Source organism: Thermobia domestica, chromosome 7 (genome assembly GCF_964235325.1).
Source record: "Thermobia domestica chromosome 7, izTheDome1.hap1.1, whole genome shotgun sequence".
NCBI lineage: Eukaryota > Metazoa > Arthropoda > Insecta > Zygentoma > Lepismatidae > Thermobia > Thermobia domestica.
In genome coordinates, this window is record NC_137460.1 from 285,993,349 (window position 1) to 286,008,106 (window position 14,758).

Genomic DNA, 14,758 nt, shown 5'->3' on the forward strand with positions numbered 1-14,758 from the left:
AAAATAGTAGAAATGTTTTTAGAAAAAGATAAACAGTTATTTAATTCTGTAAATGAACACTGAGCCCACTGTAGCATATACATTTGATTGTGAATGAATAGAAGAACTTGAACTGATAAATGGATCAATTTGTAGTATTGTAATATTACAAACATTGGACTCTGCCAACCGATTTGTCAGGGAGAGGCAATTTAAATTGTTCTCTGGATGACACAAAAATAATACAAAATGTAGCATCACAAAGGTATAACATTCTGAACTTTTCTTCTTATTGTTACAAAAATGAAATAGAATAATACAAAATGGTATAAAAATAGTGAGCTTGTTATAATGGTCCTTCTTCCCTTTTTTTGTGGTTGGTACAAAACTAAAAGTGAATAGGATTATTCCCTCGTTTATTTGAATAGCGCAAAAAAGGTATAGAAATTCTGAGCTTATTCCTTCGTTTGTTTGAGTAGCAGAATATGGTCTTATAAATGTTTTCGCAGAATGGAGGTGTAATTGTTATCTTTACCTAATAACTCTCTTAGATAAGATCATTATTGCTGGTAGACTACAATAAACTGCACTATTACAGACTATTATAAGTACAGTGCAATACCGCTATTATTTGGAAATTCTTACACAATGTATCGAAGTCTACTCCAACTAAGCATAAGGAGAAAGTAGTATTTTTTGCCATAATGGATAATTCTGTATGTATAGCTTTATTGTGAGAAAAACCATTTGTTATTCTTTTTCACCAAGTTTCCAAATACCGCGAGGTCCAACAGATAGGTATCAGGAGATACCGCAAAAAGGCCAGTTTTACCACATCGTGTAAAGCAGCCAAGTAAATCTGCAATCTGGATACTTGGCCTGAACTCGCACACATGATTTCAAAACTTTAATAACTCATCCAAAGTGTCCTGCGTTCCCCCATAGCGAAAGAAAGCTATCACAGTATAACTATTACCCTTAGTTTTCATGGCAAAAAAGGTAGCTGATTGGAAAAGAGAACTGTGTGCAGTTAAACGAGTAACCAACGACAAAAAAGTCTATCTTAATATCTACATGCGATAAATGCTTAACAAATTCTATCATATACCATTTGTTATATCGACTATTAAACAAATATCTATCCATCAAATAATTGTCTACCACATCGTTATAGTGGGCATTGTGCTCAACAAAACGTGGCTTTATACCATTATCCAATCGAAAATATCTAACTGTAGACCTAGAATAAGCGGGGCGACCATTACGTTGTACCACGGGGAAATGAAAAACTTCGGCCATTATAATGCACACAACCAAGTATGTGTTAAAGGCTTTAGTCGTTAATACAAAATAAAGAAGCCAACAAAACTAAATATTCTACACCTTCTCGGTGGTACTAAATAGTACAAAAATACTTAAATTGATACAATGGTGCAACACTAAATTCCCAGCTGGTACAAAATAAAATATTCCATTCAATTTTTTTGCCCTTTACAAAACTAAATTCCGTACATATGCCACTCAAATTCATTTATTCTTCCTTTTGACCTCTAAAATAATAATAATAATAATGATTTAAAATTTAATTTTCCATTTTTTTTTTACTCTCTCCTTATCTCTACTAATACTGTATTTACCCATATGGAACTGTCTCAAAATTATCTGTTCGTTTTCTTTTACTAGATGTAACCTGATAAATTCTAAGATGTGGACAATTTCCAAGTAAAGCAGAAGATCGAGAGAATCGAATTTCTATCCAGCAGAAGTGTTATTTAATATAGTGTCTTGCTGCCCTTGGTCTAAAATGCGTGCCGAAGACAGTAGACTTGTTTGTTGTATGAAAGGTATACTCCAATATGGATTACTGAATCGACGCCCTACTAGCGGGTTTCTAAAGCATAAGGAGAGAGTTTTCAAGAATTTTTTTGCCATAGTGGCCTAATTCGTATGTATTCGAAAATGAAAGTCGCAATAATGTCATATTGTTTTATTTTTTTACTATGTACTAATTGATCTACTCGCAGCAGGATTAGTTAAAATGAACCTCCTTCAAATTTGTTTCTTCGTTACAAAAGGCACATAAATTCTGAGCTAGTTAAAAATTGATTGCTTTGTTTAATCGTGTAGCTCCTCTTTTCTGTTTGGTACAGATTCTATGTCTGTTAAAAATGGTTCTCGTTGGTACAAAAGGAAATAGGACAACCCCAATGAATGGGAGAAAAAAAGTATAGAATGCTGATTCTGCTTATTACAAACTGATTAGGTCACCCAAATTTATTCCTCCTTCGATTTCTTTTTTGTCGCTGGTGCTCCATTTTGTTTGTTGGTACATGTTATTCGTTCTTCACTTCTTTTTCTTATTTTGCTAGGTACAAAACTAAATATTCTACCCAAATTTATTCCTTCACTTTTCCCAGTTGGTACATAAGGAAATAATCCAATCAAATTTTTCTGGTTCGAACAAAACTAATCACTCCATCCAAATTTGAGTTAGTTAGAAAATAGTCATTCTTGCTACAAAATTGGAAATCTCACTCAAGAGACCTTCGTTTGTTTAAATAGTACACTTCTGAGCCGGTTAAATTTATCCGATTGTTTGTTCATTTAAATAGTACAAAATGAATTAAAATACGCCGTTATTTCTCGTTGGTGCAAAATTGAATAGGTCACTCAAATTCACCCCTTCGTTTGTTTAAATATTAGAACATGGTCTAGAAAAAAATGGCATTTCTCATTGGTACATTATTCCTTCGTTTATTTAATTAGTACAAGAAGACATAAACTCTGAGGTAGTTGAAATATGGCATTTCTCGTTGATAGAAAATTGAGTAGGTTCCCTTTGTTTCTTTAAATTCTCAGCTAGCTAAAGTGGCATATCTCTGCTTTCTTTTTCGTTAGTCCATCCAAATTATTTTGAATAACCAAAATGTACAGAAATTCTGAGCTAGTTAAAAATGGCGTTGTTTTGATTTTTTTTTCTCGTTAGTACAATAGCAAATACGTCACTAAAATTTATTCATTCTTCACTTTTTCTGCTTGGAACAAAAAAAGAATAGGACACAGAAATCTCTTGCTGACTCCGTTTACAAGTTATTAAGGTTTAAATATTTGACCTTTGACCTCGAAAGTCAGTACGTTTTTAACGTGTACTAGTTGATGACCTATTACTAGATTTGGAAACCGCACCTCAATATGTGCCTCCGTTTTCGAGTGATTAGGTTTTAAGTATTTTAACCTTTTGACCACGATGGTCATTATTTTGGAACTTGTAGTAGTTGATGACCAGTTACTAGATTTGGAAACACCATCTCAATATGTGTCTCAGTTGTCGAGTGATTAGGTTTTAAGTATTTTAACCTTTTGACCACGATGGTCATTATTTTGGAACTTGTAGTAGTTGATGTCCAATTACTAAATGTGGCAACACCATCTCAATATGTGGGTCCGTTTTCGTGTTATTAAGTTTTAAGTATGTTGACCTTTGACCTCGATGGTCATTATTTTGGAACTTGTAGTGCCTGATGACCTATTAGTAGATTTGGAAACACCATCTCAATATGTGGATCCGTTTTCGAGTGATTAGGTTTCAAGTAGGTTGACCTTTGACCTCAATGGTCAATGTTTTGGAACTTGTAGTAGTTGATGACCAGTTACTAGATTTGGAAACACCATCTCAATATATGGATCCGTTTTCGAGTGATTAGGTTTTAAGTAGGTTGACCTTTGACATCGATGGTCATTGTTTTGGATCTTGTAGTACCTGATGACCAATTACTAGATTTGGAAACAGCATCTCAATATGTGGCTCCGTTTTCGAGTGATTAGGTTTTAAGTAGGTTGACCTTTGACCTCGATGGTCATTGTTTTGGAACTTGTAGTACCTGATGACCAATTACTAAACGTGGAAACACGACCTCAATATGTGGCTCCGTTTTCGTGTTATTAGGTTTTAAGTATGTTGACCTTTGACCTCGATGGTCATTATTTTGGAACTTGTAGTACCTGATGACCAATTACTAAACGTGGAAACACGACCTCAATATGTGGCTCAGTTTTCGTGTTATTAGGTTTTAAGTATGTTGACCTTTGACCTCGATGGTCAATGTTTTGGATCTTGTAGTACCTGATAACCAATTACCAGACTTGGAAACACCATCTCAATATGTGGCCCCGTTTTCGTGTTATTAGGTTTTAAGTAGGTTGACCTTTGACCTCGATGGTCAATGTTTTGGGTCTTGTAGTACCTGATGACCAATTACCAGACTTGGAAACACCATCTCAATATGTGGCCCCGTATTCGTGTTATTAGGTTTTAAGTAGGTTGACCTTTGACCTCGATGGTCAATGTTTTGGATCTTGTAGTACCTGATGACCAATTACTAGATTTGGAAACAGCACCTCAATATGTGGCTCCGTTTTCGTTTTATTAGGTTTTAAGTATGTTGACCTTTGACCTCGATGGTCATTATTTTGGAACTTGTAGTAGTTGGTGACCAGTTACTAGATTTGGAAACAGCACCTCAATATGTGGCTCAGTTTTCATGTTATTAGGTTTTAAGTAGGTTGACCTTTGACCTCGATGGTCATTATTTTGGAACTTGTAGTAGTTGATGTCCAGTTACTAAATGTGGAAACACGACCTCAATATGTGGACCCGTTTTTGAGTTATTAGGTTTTAAGTGTCATACAAACGACGTCCAGGTAAAAGTAGGTGTGGTTTTGGTAATCAGCATGGTCGAAAACCCCCATATCCCGAGTTTCATCCAAATCGGTTAAAATTGTCATGGAAAGGACGTATCCCACATGAACCATAAGACCCAGGTAAAAGTAGGTGTGGTATTGGTAATCAGCATGGTCGAAAACCCCCATATACCGAGTTTCATCCAAATCGGTTAAAATTGTCATAGAAAGGGCATATCCCACATAAACTATAAGACCCTGGTAGAAATAAGTGTGGTATTCTTTACCAGCATGGTCGAATCGGAAATGTAAATGTTTCTGCGCATGCGTGTTATTTCCAAGTGTGGGTGTCTACTATGTTATTTAGGGGATGAAAAATAGGTCATAGTCTTTTATGACCTGCTTGTTGCACGTAGTCTGCTCTATTGAACCGGGACCAGCACTGCAACTGGAACAGGCTGTAGTCTAGTGTAATTTTTCTGCGCATGCGTGCAATGTGTAATTAATTGGAAATTTAATTTTACTGCGCATAAGCAATCAAGTGTGTGTGTGTGGTTGTTATTTGTTTTATTCTCTGCTCTATTATGTTGCTATAAAGTGCTCGTAAAAGAGAACGGGGGTGTTATGTCTTATTTTATGTTTCTGCGCATAGCAGTAATCTGCTCCTGAACTGGAACAGTCTGCGGTCTGCTGTGTGTGTGTTGTTATTTTTTTTAACGGCGAAATCGGAACAGTTTTGCGCATATGCGCAGTAGGTCAAAAATTGGTCTCAAAATGGAGGGCGAATACACTCCCATTATTCTCTGCTATGTTTAAAAAGAGTGCTCATAAAAGGGAACGAGTGCACCCCTGCTATGTAATATGTGCTATGTTATGTGTTCGTGGTCTCTGTGTAATTTCTGCCATGTTAAAAGTGCTCATAAAAGGGAACGAGTCTCTGTGTAATATGTGCTGCGTTAAATAGGCGAATGAAGAATGTGATATCTGTTCTGCTATGTGTTCGTAAAGTGCTCATAAAAGGGAACGAATCTTATGTGGCATGTGGCAGGTGCGGTGATCCGGCGTCGACCGATCTGCGCAGACCGTGCGCGTGGACAGCCAATCGGCGTCAAGGGGGCGAGGTCCGACGCCAGCCAATCGGCGTGAACGGGGCGGGGTCCGGTGGCAGCCAATCGGTGGGTGTCCGCTGCCAGCCAATCGGCGGGGGTCCCGCGCCAGCCAATCGGCGGGGGTCCCGCGCCAGCCAATCGGCGCAGTAGATAGGAGGTCGTAAAAGAGCGTGGCCGGGGGGGCGTGGCCTGCACCGACCAATCAGCGTCAAGGGCGTGGCCGACCAATCAGCGTCAGGGGGCGTGGCCGGGGGCGACCAATCAGCGTCAAGGGGGCGTGGCCAGCCAATCAGCGTCAGGGGGCGTGGCCGGGTCACGTGACCTGCGCCAGCCAATCAGCGTCCAGGGTTTGCGCATGCGCAGTAGGAAAAAAAACTCGCCCAAGTGTCCCCACCCTACTGCTTCTTATCTTCAAATTGCATAAAATTTTCTGTCACGTGCATGAAAGAATGTCGTAAAAACGGGAAATATAAATATTTGCGGTGAAAATGGAACTGCGCAACCATGTATGGACAAGCAAGATGCAGCTAAAATGCAGATGGTCCAGAAAGCCCCAGTGTTCAAAATTGACGTTTTTCCGCTGGATCTACACTTGTAGCTTATGAGGAAGGTGCGCCCTCACTATGGATGTCGGTTAAACTTGTTGCCTTTAACTCCCTTACATACAAGAACTCTCATGGGCTATATTTGAAATTTTTATCTCTACATAAATGTTCCTTGGAGTAGATGCGGAACCAATTTCCTGTAACATCTGCCCCCAAAATACGGACTTAACAATTTGTCCTTCACAGCTTACATTCCATTCCAAAGGGCAGGTACATTTGAAGGGCTGTGTGGTCTGACTCCTTTAATATTTAATTCTGTTGTAGTCCTCTTTAGCAGTGTATTTATCGTGCACAGAATATTTCTGCCAAAACTTAACTTATGAGAGCGGCAAATTCTTTTCTATATGTCATGTCTTTTTACGTGTCTTGCCAAAGCTGATTCTAAACTAAATCCTATTGAACTTCCTTCGCATATCTCTCGTTATTTAACTATGTGTTTTAGGATACGATTTGCCAGTAAATGTATTTCTACACTCCGCGCGTGTGAGACTCTTGTCTTGTGTGGATTAACAATTTCTTCCTCAATGTGAACCTTGATTAAATAGGAGGCTACGTTCTATGCATCTCTTTGGTTTGTCACTTGTGTATTGAAATGCCTTGCAAGGATTGAGCGTAGACTATATCATTTTCAACATTTTCCATGTGTGAGATTTACGTTCTATTTGGCTTAACACGTATGAACGTTGAATAAATTCCATTCCAGGGTTTTGGCACGTGTGAGATTTTGGATCGGGTGTGGATCAACATGCGTGTAGCCAACTCTGAATTTCATTTAAATACTTAACCACACTTTGGCAAGTGTGAGCTTTATATCTTTTGTGAACTAACGTGTGTAACCAAAGTTGAATAATGTTTAAATCCCTTACCAAACTCTTGGCGCGTATGATGCTTTAAACTGTGTGTATTGACATGTGTGAAGCCAAATATGAACGTCGATTAAATGACATACCACACTCGTTGCATGTGTAAGGTTTTTCTCCTGTGTGGATTAACATGTGTCTAGCCAAACGTGAACGTACACTAAATCCCTTACCACACTCTTCGCACGTGTGAGGTTTTTCCCCTGCGTGTTTTAACATGTGTGTAGCCAAATGTGAACGTACACTAAATTTTTTACCACACTCTCTGCACGTGTGAGGTCTATCTCCTGTGTGGATTGACAGGTGTGAAGACAAATCGTAACGTCGATTAAATCCCGTACCACACTCTTGGCACGTGTGAAGTTTTTCTCCTGTGTGGATTGACATGTGATAAGACAAACTGGAACGATGATTAAATGCCCTACCACACTCTTGGCAACTGTAGGGTTTTCCTCCAGTGTGGATTAACATGTGTGAGGCCAAATATGAGCGTACACCAAATCCCTTACCACACACTTGGCACGTGTGTGCTCTTTCTCCTGTGTGGATTAACATGTGTATAGCCAAATCAGAACGTGCACTAAATCCCTTACCACACTCTTCGCACGTGTATGGTTTTTCTCCTGTGTGGATTAACAGGTGTCTAACCAAATATGAACGTACACTAAATCCCTTACCACACTCATGGCATGTGTAGCATCTTTCTCCTGTGTGGATTAACATATGTGTAGCCAAAAGTGAACGTACACTAAATCCCTTACCACACTCGTTGCACGTGTGAGGTTTTTTTCCTGTGTGGATCAACAGGTGTCTAACCAAAGCTGAACGATGCTTAAATCCCCTACCACAGTCGTGGCATGTGTAGCATCTTTCTCCTTTGTGGACAAACATGTGTTGAGTCAAATCTGAACGTGCAGTAAATCCCCTACCACACTCTTGGCACGTGTATTTTTTTACTCCTGTGTGTATTATCATGTGTCTAGCCAAATGCGAACGTACACTAAATCCCTTACCACACTCGTGGCACGTGTGATGTTTATCCCCTGTGTGGATTGACAGGTGTGAAGACAAATTGGAACGTCGATTAAATGCCTTACCACACTCTTGGCACGTGTAAGGTTTTTCTCCCGTATGGATTAACAGGTGTGAAGACAAATTGGAACGTTGTTTAAATGCCTTACCACACTCTTCGCACGTGTGAGGTTTTTCTCCTGTGTGGATTAACGTGTGTGTAGCCAAACTTGAACATCGAGTAAATGACCTACCACACTGCTGGCATGTGTGTAACCTTACTCCTGTACGATTTAACATGTGCGTAGCCAAACATGAACATACACTAGATTCCATTCCACATACTCCGCAGATGTGGGATTTTTTACCTGTGTGCACTAAGTTATTGCTTGACAAAGTTGAACTTCGACTAAAGTGTTTTTCACTCTTTCGGATGGCATGACGCTTTTCACTCTCCTGAGCTAGAATATGCCTTGACAAAAGTGATGGATGAAACCCCTTGCCAAACTGCATCGAAGTATGAGATTCCTCATCTGAATGAGAAATGGTTTCCTTGAAAGTAATACACGTATCGTCTTCTCCGTGGAATGGTAATACGTTATCGCGCCTGTAACAAATTCAACAAATAAGGAAATGTGAATGGAGATAATGATTAAGTAGCAACAAAAAAATAATCATTCTCTTTATTTCATGATAAAATTACACTCATTTTTTTTATTACATGAAATATTGTACAAATATGAAATGGAGTACCACTGAGTAGTTTCCATATCTTTCTATTCTCATAAAAAGAGGCTGTAGTTTGTTTCAATATATCAAATTGAGCCATCGTTTATACCGTTGCTGTCATAAGTCTTTGACCGTGGCTGCTTTGAAACAAATGCACAGTACGAGAATTAAATCTGTCTTATCTGTAGTTTCATGTGGAGAAAAAACAAAATTGCGTATCAAAGGTTTAAGAACAACTGAACTTATTAAAATAAACTCTACCGAAAATCATTCACTTATATCATCATAAGAGGAATACGAAAGACATTTTGAAACGAAGAAAAAAAATAATATACAACTTTCCAAGGTGAGGCAGAGAAACTTAAAGTAACCAGACTAAAGACTAATCATTTACAGCGTAGTGATTGTAGTTCAGTGGTCTAGGCGATTGGCCAATAATCTGGGACTTTTTCGATCGAATACACGTCGAGTATTTTTTTTTTTTTTTTTACTTTAGGAATGGTGATGGCGGTTGACCAGCGATAACACACGCTTTATCACATTCAAATATTTGAATACTACTATAATAATTCTTTAATATAAATTTCTATGATAGATACGCCCCTTTAGTTAAGAAACGTGTTTCGCAACACCCATCACCATGCTAAACCGATGAATTACGTTCGTTAATGGTGCGCAGATAAAGCTTATAGAGCATACAGGAGATATGTTAAAAATAGTGATCCTTCCAGTGATAGCACCATAAATCCTAATACGAAATTCGAAAACAATAGGATGTTAAGAAACCGTTGCACTCAAGAAGTAAGGAAGGCAAAACGGAGCTTTGCCTATTAAATACTTGAATTCCAAAATAATGGAGCAGTTCTTTGGAAATGGCTAAAGTATTAGGGGTTGGGAGAAACATAGCCAAGAACGCTGTTAACTATACGCCAGATGAATTGAACACTTTTTTTCTGTCAAACCTGTATGGTACCAGCCTCCATGAAACTGCAAACAATGAATAATATTGTAGCTTCGGAAATTAACTCTCTGTTCTCGTCTTCTCACGTACAGCCTGCACATGTATTAAAGCGATCCAAAAAATTAAATCTAAAGCCACTGGTACAGATATTCAATAACCATGGTCAGGAAAATCCTACTGCATGTACTTAATCCTATCAGTGACATTTTTAATTACTCTCTTGCCACAGGTACTTTTCCCACACTATGGAAACTTGCTAAGGTCCCCCCACTTCCAAAAAAGAACAACGCTGATAATATTGCAGACTATCGTCCAATTAGTGTCCTTCCCCAGCTTTCAAAAGTTTTTCAATATATTGTAAATGATCAAATTCGGGAATACTTAACAACAAATAATTTATTGGATACATTTCAATCTGGTTTTCGAAGTAATCATAGCACATGCACTGTACTAGTAAACATAACGGAGGATATAAGATCGGCTATTTATAACAGAAAACTGACGCTCCTTATTCTACTTGACTATAGTAAGGCATTTCAAACCTTTGATTTTGACATATTACTTAAGAAATTTTCATTATTGTATAATTTTTCTGAATCAGTGGTTAAATGGTTTCATTCTTCCCTTCACGAACGTAAACTAAGAGTAGTGATTAATCAGGATCACATATCGGCATGGCATTGTATCAACAGTGGAGTGCCGCAGGGTAGCGTACTAGGTCCCCTTCTCTTTGCCCTTTACATTAATGATCTCCCTAAAATTCTCACCTATTGTAAATACCATATTTACGCTGATGATTTTCAGTTATATGCTTCTTTTCTCCAACAAGATATTAATAATGCGATTGAGAAAATAAATACTGAGTTAAACAAAATCAGCGACTGGTCTACGGCTCATGGGTTAAAATTTAATGCAACAAAATCGCAGTGCATCTTAATTGGCTCCCCAAGAATTCTTTCTTCTATTAATATCTATCAGCTCCCAAATATAATATTGTCCAATACTGTTATTCCATTCACTAGAGCTGCCAAAAATTTCGGAGTCATAATAAATCAAAATCTCTCCTGGTCAGATCAAATAAATGTAGTTTGTAAGAGAGCGTTTGGTGCCCTACATACGTTAAATCGACTAAGAATTTTCTTACCAATATCTTTGAAGATCAAACTTGTCAAGGTACTGGTGTTCCTACATCTTGACTATTGCGACTCAGTCTATTCTGATCTAACAGAAAATCAATCAAAGCGCTTGCAAAGAGTGCAAAATGAATGCAATAGATTTATTTTCAATATAACTTACAGGGAACATATCACATCTTTTTATAAAAAACTGTCATGGCTGACGTTAGTCGGAAGAAGAAATTCACATAATCTTACCCTATTGTACAAAATACTTACTACGTCAGAACCATCGTATCTAGCCCGTAGATTTTTATATTTATGAGATTTTCATACTAGAAGCACAAGATCACAAGATAATTTCTTGCTCTCCATCCCCAGTCACAATTCTGATTCATACTCAAAATCCTTCACAGTAAGTACTACACGCCTCTGGAACAGTATACCTCAATTAATACACAAGGTTTCCGCAGTCGCCAAATTAAAAAAAAAAATCGGTATATTCCCTTCTCTTAAGTAAAGATAAGGACACTGGTAGCAAATGAGGCATCTTCGTTTTACCAGATTATTAATAACCCACATATGAACACACAACCAATAGGTAACCTATGTTAATTTGTACAGCTTATTCATACCTCTAGTACTGCTATATGCAATATGCAATTTTTGGTTTCTCCATGTTATTTTTGTTTCCCGTATTGAATATTATTTTTTAATTTATGTGTTTTGAAGTGTTTAACCATTTTTTTTAAATTAAGTAGTATATTGTTTTTTTATGTGGTTCAATACTTTTCTTTTAATTGTTAATATTTTCTATATATTGGTGTTTTTTTTTAAATATGTATAATGCATGCACGTGGTTAAGTGCTCGAAGAAGGCTGCAGATCCTTAACTTCGCCACGTAAAGAAGTCATAAATACATAAATAAATATATAAATACTCGTTTGTTTCAACTCTTCAACTATCAAATTTCCAGGAATAATACTAGTGATAATAAATATTATCCGGAAAAATATTTAAAAATTAAAAATTTATTATCGCTCAGGTCATACCATTACAAGCAGAAATAAAAAAAAAATGGTTTTGTGTAACGTTGCCCATGAAAAGACGAATTTCTCATCTCGATTCTAAAAACAAACCAAACAAATTCGGGATGAGACTTAACATTTTAATTCCAGACGGGACAAGGCTAACTCACTCTATCGTCATGCTTTGGAGATGAGAATCGAGACGAGACGAAAAGTATCGTAAACATTTCTCGTCTTATCTCGATTATAGAAATAGTATATGTCACTCTTTAAGCAACAACTGCTATGTAGACTGAATCTTATATATTATTTTGCTACTTTGTACTTCAGAGCTCACTGATTTATGGTCTGTGTATATATTTTTGTAGCAAGGCTTTTATAATTACATCTGCAAACTCCACACGTTAGTTTATTACAAGCTTTAGTGTTCATTTATATTCAGGTCTTTCTATTACAGTTATTTTCCTGGAAACGTAAAGTAGAATATTTTTTACACGAAATATTAGCAGAAAGCTTTCGTTTAAATTAGAGTAGCTGTACCCCTTCCTCGAAACTCATACGTTTAAGTAAGTTTTGTCGAATTTTAGTGCAACTATAAACTTTTAATAGCATTATTATTATTATTATTATTATTATTATTATTGAAGTGTCGTAAATTTAATGGTACAACCTGTTCCACCTAGCTCCCGCCTAGTATGCATTGTGCTGAACAAACAACGTGTGTATAGGTTTCCTCCGTGTTCTGCTTCCTCGAACTTTATTTATTTCAATATTTCTTTCATTCTCATCATCGACGTGTTCTGTAGCTTAGCCGGCATAACCATTACTTAAAAACAAATTTTCTTACGGCTCTTGTGAGTTCAGAATCCATACTTTCTAAACGAAATTTGCCTCCAAACTTTCCGTTATAACATTTAACTAGTACTAGGGAAACTTTCCGTTATAACATTTAGCTAGTTTTAGGGACGTTTGAGAGGGTATGTCCTGTTGATCCTAACACTTTTCTCTAATCCCGACTATTTTGTAACTTCTGGCTAACGCTACGGGCGATTTTACAGATTTTAATACAATGTGTCCTCATAAGGAAATTGTTACCTACTGAAGTTACGGAAATGAAAATAAATTCTTTTAACCCTATATAAGGATGAATTGAGTTATGAGATACTATGCAAAGAAAAGATAGGAAAAAGGTGTCAGCTACTGGATAATGTGGAAATCGAACAGAACCTAAGTAGAGTGTGTCTTTATCACAACACCCTTTCGAAGTTACACCCTTTCTTTGGGTAAAGGACAGTAGTGTAATAACCTAACTCCTGGGCCAAACTCTAGGCCAACCCATTTTGCAAATATCTTTGACCAGCACAGATTCAGTAGGGTGAGATTGGGCAGAGTGCTTTGCGCATAGGCTTTAATGACATTTAAAATCATAAAATACTTACATCTAAAACTTACATCTAACATTAAAAGTAAAAAAGAAGTTTTTACGTCAAATTATACATCCTGGATTGATTTTAAGAATAAAAGATTGGTTAATGTATCTAATGCTATCGATAACTTGTAACATTAGAGCTGCTTGAATAAGCAAACGAAGAGTTTACACAAAAAGAAACTGTAGAATTACCATGTCGATTGGCAAAAGATGATGTTGAGAAACCAGTCACTTTTGTATATAATTTAGCTGCTGCCTACAAATTTCTTTATAGAAGTAGGTTAATGCATACAGAATCAAGTTTCAATTTATAACTTATAGACACATTTTTAAATGAAATTCTAGTTGAAAGTTTTCTATTACACTTTAGTATAAATGATCAGTTAACAATTAGACCATCCAAAGATTCTGATTTGAAACAAGGCAAATCATTAATGATTATTATGTATATAGAAAGAGAGGATGAAGACGAATACGAAAACGAATCAAGTGATAATGATAATGTTAGGAGCATAGTATTAGGTAATGATGAATTTTAAATTTCTATATAATAAACAGGATGTATTGTGTTAAGCGTAAGAAATCAACAGATACGAAGAAAAACACTATTAGAATAGAAAAAATCAGAATGGAAGATATAGTAAGAAAGGTATTGGTTCAGTATGTGGTGTTACTAAATCGTAATTCGTTAAAAAGAAAGATTGACTAGAACAAGGTAAAGGTATTAGAGAAGACATTATAGAAGAAATTCACAAACGTTCCGGAAAGAATTATCCTAGGTTAAATGTTATTGTTAAAGGTATCGATGATTTATGGCAAGCAGATCTTGTGGAAATGCATAGTGGCATGTTAAAAGGTATCTCCGAGTTAAACAAAGGCTATAAGTATTTGCTAACGATTATAGATGTGTTTTCGAAATATGCTTTTGCTGTTCCTGTTAAAGATAAGAGCGGTAAAAATGTTACAGAAGCATTTGAATCCATATTAAGAACGGGAAAACCTAGTAACTTACAAACTGATCAAGGCAAAGAGTTTTACAATAAAGAATTTAAGAAGGTGATGGAGGAAAATAAGATTAATCATTACTCAACCTATAGGGGTAAGAAAGCTTCTGTTGTTGAGAGATTCAATAGAACTCTTAAACAAAACATGTGGAGAAATTTACAACACAAGGAGATTATAAATGGATAGAAATATTACCAACACAAGTTAACAAGTATAATAATCGTATGCATAGAACCATTGGTTTAAA

At 36.6% G+C, this 14,758-nt stretch overlaps 1 protein-coding gene across 1 annotated transcript in view; it reads right to left on the bottom strand.

Moving 5' to 3' along the window:
• Positions 1-4,002: 4,002 nt before the first annotated feature.
• LOC145690995 (uncharacterized) overlaps positions 4,003-14,758 on the bottom strand; it is a 39,754-nt gene continuing 28,998 nt past the window's right edge. The window contains exon 2 of the mRNA XM_081766471.1: positions 4,003-8,851. Within this exon, the coding sequence (XP_081622597.1) occupies positions 7,264-8,851 (1,588 nt within the window). The 3' untranslated portion in view covers positions 4,003-7,263. The remainder of the gene's footprint in view (positions 8,852-14,758) is intronic.